The sequence below is a fragment of the Otolemur garnettii genome, unplaced genomic scaffold (assembly GCF_000181295.1).
Source record: "Otolemur garnettii isolate 467f Iridium unplaced genomic scaffold, OtoGar3 scaffold00051, whole genome shotgun sequence".
Lineage (NCBI taxonomy): Eukaryota > Metazoa > Chordata > Mammalia > Primates > Galagidae > Otolemur > Otolemur garnettii.
In genome coordinates this window covers 9,468,630-9,478,831 of record NW_003852446.1, presented here as the reverse complement: position 1 = coordinate 9,478,831, position 10,202 = coordinate 9,468,630, and the positions used below count along the sequence as shown (strand labels likewise).

Sequence of the window (10,202 nt, the reverse complement as noted above, 5' to 3'; positions counted from 1 at the left end):
CTCCAATTCCTGGGCTCAAGCGAGTCTCCTGCCTCAGCCTCCCAAGTAGCTGGGACCACAGGCGCCCGCCACAACGCCTGGCTATTTTTTGGTTGTAGCTGTCATTGTTGTTTGGTGGGCCTGGGCTGGATTCAAACCCGCCAGCTCAGGTGTACGTGGCTGACGCCTTAGCCGCTTGAGCCACAGGCGCTGAGCCTGGTAAAATGTTAATAACTGCTGAAACATAGTGGCTACATAAGGTTATCATTATAGCATTCTCTCATATGTTTGAAGAACTCCGTAATTTAAATCTTAAAAATCAGAACTGCTTCACCAAAAACATTCTCTTCTTTAATTCAAAGGTGCACCACTTCTCACTGAATTGTGCATTTTTTCTGGGTATCTAATAATATACTATCTTGTAAGGACTAGAAAATCTTTAAATTATTTCAGCAATTCTGACGTGAGGGAAGTTATCTTTTTTATTCCCATCTCAGCATAATTATGATCTGACATCATGCAACTGACCAGCCCCATATACCGGAGGTGGTGGGTTCAAACCCTGCCCCGGCCAAAAAACTGCAAAATAAATAAACAAAAAAAAGGGAGTTATTCCATATACTAAACCAAAATGCATCCTTATTTATGTTTAAAATTTTTTTAAAAAACATATGAAACCAACTTATAAACACACGTTTAACTACATGAATGTTGTCCTACTCCATTCTATCATTAAAACTGCCAAATAAAAATCTATATCTTTTTGAATAACCCATTTCCCAGCTTAGCGCCTGTAGCTCAAGCAGCTAAGGTATCAGCCACACACACCAGAGCTGGCAAGTTTGAATCTAGTCTGGGCCGGCCAAACAACGATAACAACTACAACCAAAAAAAAGCCAGGTGTTGTGGTGGGCACCTGTAGTCCCAGCTACTTGGGAGGCTGAGGCAAGAGTATTGCTTAAGCCTAGGAGTTGGTGGTTGCTGTGAGCTATGACACTGTAGCACCCTATCCAGGCCAACAGCTTGAGGCTCTGTCTCAAATAAATAAATAAATAAATAACACCATTGCCCATGAAAAGTAACACAAATAGGTACAAGTTGAGACAGATATGAGAGGAAAATCCTTACCAATGAGACCCCCTGGTGCAGCATACTGAAGATCATTATGTTCCGCAAAAAGTGATACAATTTTGGAAAAGATTGGTTTACACATTAGTTTTCCTTCACTATCTTTGGAAACAATACCAGGTCTGACTTCTATCTCCTGGCCCACCTGTGAACATACAATTAGTAATCTGAATTATTATAGGACAACACAAATTCCAACAAGAAGACTACAAAACTGAAAAGGCAATCCTTCCTCTATTTCAAAGATCACTTTTAATTTAAAAACAAAACAAAACAAAACAAAAAACAAAGGCGGAGCTTGGTGGCTTCCTTCTGTAATCCTAGTACTCTGGGAGGCCAAAGCAGGTGGATTATTCAAGTTCAGAAGTTCAAGACCAGCCTGAGCAAGAGTGATATCCCATCTCTGCTAAAAATAGAAAAAACTAGCTGGGCATGGTGGCACATGCCTTTAGTTCTAGCTAATCAGAAGGCTGAGGCAAGAGGATCACTTGAACCCAGGAGTTTAAAGTCGCTGTGAGCTATGATGATGCTGTGGCACTTTAACCCAGGGCTACAGAGTGAGCCCCCCCTCAAAAAAACCAAACACATAAAAGGTGTGGATGAGATAATTAATGCCAGACCCCTCTAACTACCTACAACTCAAGCCCATCACCATAAATTTAGAGATTAGACACATTCAAAAGATATAACAGAAGGCCAGGTGCTGTAGCTCATGCCTGTAATCCTAGCACTCTGAGAGGCTAAGGAGGGTGAAGTGCCTGAGCTCAGGTGTTCAAGACCAGCCAGAGCAAGACCAAGACTCCCATCTCTACTAAAAACAGAAAAAACAGGCTTGGCGCCTGTGGCTCAAACAGCTAAGACACCAGCCACATACACCTGAGCTGGCAGGTTCGAATCCAGCCTGGGCCCGCCAAACAACGACAGCTGCAACCAAAAAATAGCTAGGCGTTGTGGCAGGTGCCTGTAATCCCAGCTACTTGGGAAGTGGAGGCAGGAGACTCGCTTGAGCCCAGGAGTTGGAGGTTGCTGTGAGCTGTGACACCACAGCACTCTACCTAGGGCGACAGCTTGAGGCTCTGTCTCAAAAAAAAAAAACAAAAGTAGCAGAGTAAGACTCTGTCCCCCCCCCCCAAAAAAAAGACAAGACATAACAGTAAACAAAGAAATCCGTATCAAATACTAGACATCATGAAAAAATTTTTTTTCATTTGGGATTGTCCACATTTTTCCCCAATTAAGAGAAGAACAAAACAAAAACATAACAACCAAAATCCAGTTTACCTTTAACACTCCTTTTAGAATACTGCCACCAGCTACACCCCCCTTAAGGTCATCAACTTCACAGCCAGGTTTGTTGACATCAAAAGATCGAATAACTAAAAGAAAATATAACAAATTAAAGCCAATTCTGTTAATTTTAACTTTAGAAGAAATATTCTTTTGCAAGTTATTATTTCTCAAATAGTAGCCACATAAGACTTATATCAAAGAAGTGGCTGTAACAAAATCTAATATTAAATTCCCATGTTTATTATAACCTTACTTATGATGGGAAAACTGAGAATAACTTGAAAGTTCCTCAACAGGTGGCATATTATGGTATGCCAGTATTGTGGAATATCATGTAGCTATTAATAAAGAATATTAGAGCTGGGCAGCGCCTGTGGCTGAATGGGTAGGGCGCCAGCCCCATATATCAAGGGTGGTGGGTTCAAACCCAATCCCGGCCAAACTGCAACAAAAAACTAGCTGGGCATTCTGGCAGGCGCCTGTGGTCCCAGCTACTTGGGAGGCTGAGGCAAGAGAATCACCTAAGCCCAGGAGTTGGAGGTTGTAGGGAGCTGTGTGATGTCACAGCACTCTACTGAGGGCAATAAAGTGAGACTCTGTCTCTACAAAAAAAAAAAAGAATATTAAAGCTATATGTAATGATGTAGAAAGACAAACATCATAGACTGCTAATAAAAAAAACTAAGGCAGGGTGCGGTAGCTCATGCCTGTAATCCTAGCATTCTGGGAGGCCAAAGCAGATGGACTGCTTGTGCTCAAGAGTTCAAGACCAGCCTGAGCAACAGAGCAAGACTCTGTCTCCAAAAAACTAGCCCAGCATTATGATGGGTGCCTGTAGTCCCAGCTACTCTGGAGGCTGAAACAAGAGGATCACTTGAGCCCAGGAGTTTGAGGTGGCTGTGAGCTATGACGTCATGACTGAGGGCAACATAGTGAGATTCTATCTCAAAAAAAAAGAAAGAAAAAACAAAACAACAAACATCCACACAAATATATGTTTATATGTTATGATATGAATAAAGAGAAAGGTGGAAATAATACACATCAAATGTTAACTTTGGTTACTTCAGGGCTAAGGGATAATAATTAGAAGGCAGGAAGATTGTGGACACTTTTTTTATACACCTCTGTATCATGACTTCTGTAATACACATTTAACTTTAAAACTACAGAACACTAGGATTACATGACTTGCACTTAAGTCACCTGAGAGAACATTTCCCACCAAACACACAAGCTTAGATGATCAAATTATACCAATATCAATTCTTTATTAATGGTACAATGAAATCGTTTCTATGGAAGTTCTAACATCCAGACTAAAACAATATAATTCCCTAAAGAATATTATATTACTCCATCTTGGATCACATAAGATACCATACATTGAGCAAAGAAAGGTTAACAATTCCTACTGTATTCAGGACTCTATCCCTCATCTAGTAATGTGATCTAGCACTGCCAACACAACCTCAGAATTAACTGATTTCAAAAAATTTTATGGATTATCACTTCTGCAGAAAAAGAAAATATCAACAAATACCCTTTAAGAAGAGTTATCAAGAGCAGCGCCTGTGGCTCATTGGGTAGGGCGCCAGCCCCATATACCAAGGGTTCAAACCCGGCCCCAGCCAAACTGCAACAAAAAAATAGCCAGGCATTGTGGTGAATGCCTGGAGTCCCACTACTCAGGAGGCTGAAGCAAGAGAACCACCTAAGCCCAGAAGTGGGAGGTTGCTGTGAGCTGTGTGACGCCACCGTATTCTACCAAGGGCAAGAAAGTGAGACTCTGTCTCTACAAAAAAATAAATAAATAAATAAAAAGAAGAAGAGTTATCAATGTGGAAAAAAATCAAATTAAGAGTTATAGGCGGCCAGACACAGTGGCTCACACATACAATCCCAGAATTTTGGGAAGCCAAGATGGGAGGATTGCTTAAAGCCAGAGTTCAAGACTAGCCTGGGAGGGTGGCACCTATGGCTCAAGGAGTAGGGTGCTGGCCCCATATACCAGAGGTGGTGAGTCCAAACCTGGCCCTGCCCAAAAACTGCAAAGAAAAAAAAAGATCAGCCTGGAAAACAGTAAGGTCCTGGCTTTACCCCCCCCCCCAAAAAATACACACACACACACACACACACACACACACACACACACACGGCCCAAGAAGGAGAAGGGGAAGGGAAGCCAGGGGAGGGGGTAGGAAAGGTAATTGGTGGGACCACACCTATGGTGATTACATGGGTATATGTGAAATTTACTAAGTGTAGAATATAAATGTCTTGACACAGTAACTAAGAAAATGTCGTGAAGGCTATGTTAACAAGTTTGATGAAAATATTTCAAATTGTATATAAAAGCAGCACATTGTACCCCACGATTACATTAACGTACACAACTATGACTTAATAAAAAAAAAAAAAGCCAGGCATAGTGGTATGCACCTGTAGGTTCCTGCTACCCAGGAGGCTAAGGTAGGAAGCTCACTTGAGCCCAGAAGTTCAAGGTTGCAGTGAGCTATGATCACACCACTACAGTCCAGCCTGGGCAACAAAGTGAGACTCTGTCTCTTAAAACAAACAGGCGGGCAGCACCCGTGGCTCAAAGGAGTAGGGCACCGGCCTCATATACCAGAGGTGATGGGTTCAAACCTGGCCCCAGCCAAAAACTGCAAACAAACAAACAAAAAATAAGATCCACACTCATAGTACGGTGGTTACAGCACCAGCCACGTGCACCTAGGCTGACGGGTTCGAGCCCAGCCCTCAGCTAAACAACAGTAACAACTGCAACAAGAAAATAGCCGGGTGTTGTAGTGAGTGTCTATGGTCCCAGCTACTTGGGAGGCTGAGGCAAGAGAATCTCTTGAGCCCAAAAGTTTGAGGTTACTGTGAGTTGTGACACCACTGCACTCTACTGAGGGTGACAGTGAAACTCCGTCTCAAAAAAAATAATTATGTATTGCTTGTATATTTAAAATAAAATAAAACAAACACAGGGTGAGTGTATTACTTGAGCTCACGAGTTCAAGACCAGTCTGAGCAAGAGAATTGCTTGTGCCCAAGAGTTTGAGGTTGCTGTGAGCTATGATGCTAAGGCACTCTACCGGGGGTTAAGAAAGACTGTCTCAAAAAACAAAGAAACAGTTTAAGGCAATTCCTATCACTTACCAATAAGTCGGGGTTCTGAAGTAAAGTCTCTTGGTGGTACTGGAATTTTCTTTACTATGTACTCACAGACAACTTCAATATTGTATTTTAGCTGAGCAGAAATTGGAATAATGGGAGCTCCTTCTGCTACAGTACCTGTACAACAAAATTCAGAAAGATTAAAATTCTTGAGTTTTACAAAACTTCTTCTGGCTCAGTGCCTGTAGCAGAGTGGTCACAGCGCCAGCCACGTGCACGGAGCCAGCCTGGCCCGGGCCAGCTAAACAATGACAACTACAACAACAACAACAACAAAATAGCTGGGCATTGTGGCGGGGCCCTGTAGTCCCAGCTCCTTGGGAGGCTGAGGCAAGGGAATCACTCAAGCCCAAGAGTTTGAGGTTTCTGTGATGCCATAGCACTCTACCAAGGGCGACATAGTGAGACTGTCTCAAAAAAAAACTTCTTCTGCATACCTACCATATAAAATAATTAAGATCACAGGTGGTGCCCGTAGCTCAGTGGGTAGGGTGCCGGCCACATACACCCAGGCTGGTGGGTTCAAATCTGACCCGGGCCACCTAAACAATGACAACTGCAACAACAAAAAAAATAGCCGGGTGTTGTGGCGGGCACCTGTAGTCCCAACTACTTGGGAAGCTGAGGCAAGAGAATCACTTAAGCCCAAGAGTTTGAGGTTGCTGTGAGCTATAATGCCACAGTACTCTACCAAGGGCAACATAGTGAGACTCTGTCTCAAAAAAATAATTAAGATCACTAAAATATATGCATAAACTCTGCAAAAATGCCAGTAACAAGTAGAAAGTGATAATTCTATTTCGAAAGATGGCAATATCTGGGCAGCGCCTGTGGCTCAGTGAGTAGGGCGCCGGCCCCATATACCAAAGGTGGCAGGTTCAAACCCACCCCCAGCCAAACTGCAACAAAACAATAGCTGGGCGTTGTGGCAGCCGCCTATAATCCCAGCTACTCAGGAGGCTGAGGCAAGAGAAATCACCTAAGCCCAGGAGTTGAAGGTTGCTGTGAGCTGTGACACCACAGCACTCTAACAAGGGCAATAAAGTGAGACTCTGTTTCTAAAAAAAAAAGATGGCAGTATCTTATATTTATTTTTACTCCTGAATATGAGTACTATTCCCTTTAAGGAAAAAGTGTTAAGTTATATTAACAGACACATTTAACAAGGTAAAATGATAAACCTATTTAAAGGAATAAAATACTAACACTCATGGGAAAGAGCACTCTCTACTCATGAAAAAAATTTCTAATAACATGTAATTAACTTCCAATAAATGCCAAGATAAAACTATAGACGCTTTGCTAATCAAAGACTGCTGGCATGTATATTTGCTCCATAATATGTTAAACAGGTTGGTCAAAGAAATGGGCCAAACATAATTAGATTTTAATCAAAATGGTTCATTTTGAGTTCATAGGAAGTTAACCTTTCTTTTTTTGCAGTTTTTTTTCTTTTTTTGACCGCGGCTGGGTTTGAACCCACCACCTCCAGCATATGGGGCCAGCGCCCTACTCCTCTGAGCCACAGGCGCCGCCCAGGAAGTTAACCTTTCTAACAAGAAAAACAAGTCTAAAAAAGAATCAAATGTCAACAATTAAGCTGCATTATGTCCCCCTAGATAAAAGAGCCCACGTGGAGAATCCCAAGCAAGTTCTTCAGTTCTTTTCCCCTTCCAGAAGCGCTGATGCTTTTTACTTTTTCTGTATTCCTTTCTAACTTTCTAATAAAAGTCCTATCTTACCACTGGGGCGGGGAGATGCATTATGTCTTCCCTGAAATGAAAAACACTAGGCTGTTAGGGAAAGGAACGCTATAAAGATTAAATAAATTGCCTGGGTGCGGTGGTACTTATCTGTAGTCTCAGCTACTCAGGAGGCTGAGGTAGGAGGATCATTTTGAGCCAAGGAATTTAATATTACAGTGAGCTATGATGATACCACTGCACTCTAGCCAAGGGGACAGAGTCTTGCTCCATCTCACCCCATCAAGAAAAAAAAGATTAAAAAAATAAATCAATGACACTCCCAAATCTGAAATTATGAAAATAGCTTCTCAGTAGGAATAAACAGTGTAAGATTTTTGTTTTTGTTTTTTTTTTTTGAAACAGAGTCTCACTCTGTTATCCAGGCTAGAGTGCTATGGCAAAAGCTTAGTTCCCAGCAACCTCAAAACTCAAGAGTTCAAGTGATGGTTCTGCCTCAGCCTCTGGAGTAGCCAGGACTATAGGCTCCCCTCCTCCCACAATGCCTGGCTAATTTTTGCGCCTGTGGCTCAGTGAGTAGGGCTCCAGCCCCATACACCGAGGGTGGCGGGTTCAAACTCGGCCCGGCCAAACTGCAACCAAAAAAAAAAAACTAAACCCAACTCTGATTGATGAAGTTTCCAGAATACAATTTCAGTTCTAACTTTAATTTCTTTAATATTTTAGTATGTTAAACCCAGAAACCTAACAATTATACTAGTTTTATTGGATCAATAATAAGCAGTAGATAGAGAAGGTTTAAGTCCTATAAGTTTATTTTGTTTTAGATAATCTATTAAGTTAATTTAACACCTGGTGTCCAGATTAAATGCCAGTCATTCACAGATTTGTTAGATATTATGGCTTCTTACCTTGTACAAATGCAAGGATCTGCTCATATTGCTCTTTAGCCTGACTTTCTTTTACCAAATCAATTTTATTTTGCAGAATCAAAATATGCTTCAGTTTCATGATCTCTATAGCAGCCAGGTGTTCAGAAGTCTGAGGCTGAGGGCATGATTCATTACCAGCTAGATGACAAATAAAAAAGATGCATATAAGAATAGCTAGAAATATCTAGAATAGATAAATCCATAAAGACAGAAAACAGATTATTGGTTGCTAACGGCTGTGGGGACACAGGCATGGGGAATAACTGCTTAATGGGTATATGGGGTTTACTTTCAAAGTGATCAAAAAGTTCTGGAACTAGATAGTGGTGATGCTACAATGACTATATCGTACAACACTGTCAGTGTACTTAATGCCACTAAACTGTACACTATAAATGGCTAAATTTTATCAGTATATTTTACTACCAGCACCCCCTCCCCAAAAAAGCTGGCATCTAATAAAGACAACTTTTGAATATTCTATCCCTACTCAGCCAAAGTCCTGGATATCACTGCCAAACATCGACTTTTTGCTCCTGCTTCATCCTCTATGTCTCCATCAACTAGAACCTCCCAATCTTTTGGCTCCCATTCCTGGTCCCATCCAAGATGCTTGATATCAATAAATTTGGCTTCTCAGGGCCTGCCCTCAGCCTCTGCATAAGATACAGCCCTCTATCCAGTCTAGAACTCTTCTGGTCTAGCCTGTGAGGCAAAGAGTAATTAAGAAGGAAAGACACTTAATACTGCCTATGAACACTAATTGTAAAGATAACCAACAGTGTATTATAAAGAAATGATGTTTTATTACATACATGCCTAGGGTATGTAATGATTACCCTCCCCAAGTTGTGATGTTCAGGTGTCCTGTACTATACCTACTTGGCATGCTTTTAAAACTTCTATCCTATAGCAATGAAACCTCTCAATAGCTTACCTAAAGAAGAAAGCACAGCCTTAGTCTTGAAAAACTCCTACTCAGGCCTAGACTTCAGCACTTACTTTGAACAGTATTTGCATCTAAATCAAACTATTATGTCTGTAAGTGGACAACTCAGAGAAAAAAAAAAGACCCACAACAAAATACTTTTACACAAATTAAAAGTTAAATAATCTATTCCTTGTTAGTACAGTGGTGAATATAAAAAATAATAAACCACTTCACATGATTTAAATGAGAAAAATGTACTCTTGTCTGTTTTTCTTTTGGGGGGGGGGTTAGTTACTACCATAAGAACTCTCATAAGCCATCAGCCCCAAATCTATCTTGCTTGCTTATTTTGTGATAGCTGATGGGTAAGGATGTCATCTGAGATGACATGTTAGTTTCTAGTCATGTCACTCTTAAGTAATGAATGTGGCCTGTAAAGGTCTTAGTTCTTCTCTTCCCCTCTAAATTATTCCACTTTAGACTTGTTCCACATTGATTTGTCCAAACCAGTTCTGACTTTTTTTTTCTCTTAAGACTAGTCAAACGCAATAGTTCTGATGTATTTACCTATCAACAAAAGAGCTGCATCCATCACTGCTGCTCCATTCAGCATAGTAGCCATCAAAATATCATGGCCAGGACAGTCAACGAAGGAAACATGCCTGACAATGAAGAAATAATAATCAGTCTTAAGATCAATCAATATTTAAAACACTCAAGTTATAGATTTCCTAAAGTTAAATCACTTAAGAAAAAAATCTTACTGTCATAAATTGATTACATAACTCAGTGTTACTAGGACTAGGAAATAAACAAGTTCACCAGATGAGAATAAAATCACTGTAGACCGGCTGAGTGCAGTGGCTCACACCTATAATCCTAGCACTCTGGGAGGCCGAGGCAGGTGAACTGCCTGAGCTCATGAGTTCCAGACCAGCCTAAGCCAGAGCGAGACCATGTCTTTAAAAACAGGTGGGCGTTGTGGCAGGCACCTGTAGTCCCACCTACTTGGGAGGCTGAGGTAAGAGAATTGCTTAAGCCCAAGAGTTTGAG

At 41.2% G+C, this 10,202-nt stretch overlaps 1 protein-coding gene across 1 annotated transcript in view; it reads right to left on the bottom strand.

Moving 5' to 3' along the window:
• The window catches only part of EIF2S3 (eukaryotic translation initiation factor 2 subunit gamma), a 29,378-nt gene that overhangs the window by 11,738 nt on the left and 7,438 nt on the right, over positions 1-10,202 (bottom strand). The window contains exons 4-8 of the mRNA XM_023514351.1: positions 9,717-9,837; positions 8,198-8,356; positions 5,566-5,700; positions 2,389-2,483; positions 1,108-1,252 (exon numbers count right to left, since the gene is read on the bottom strand). Of these exons, the coding sequence (XP_023370119.1) occupies positions 1,108-1,252; positions 2,389-2,483; positions 5,566-5,700; positions 8,198-8,356; positions 9,717-9,837 (655 nt within the window). The remainder of the gene's footprint in view (positions 1-1,107; positions 1,253-2,388; positions 2,484-5,565; positions 5,701-8,197; positions 8,357-9,716; positions 9,838-10,202) is intronic.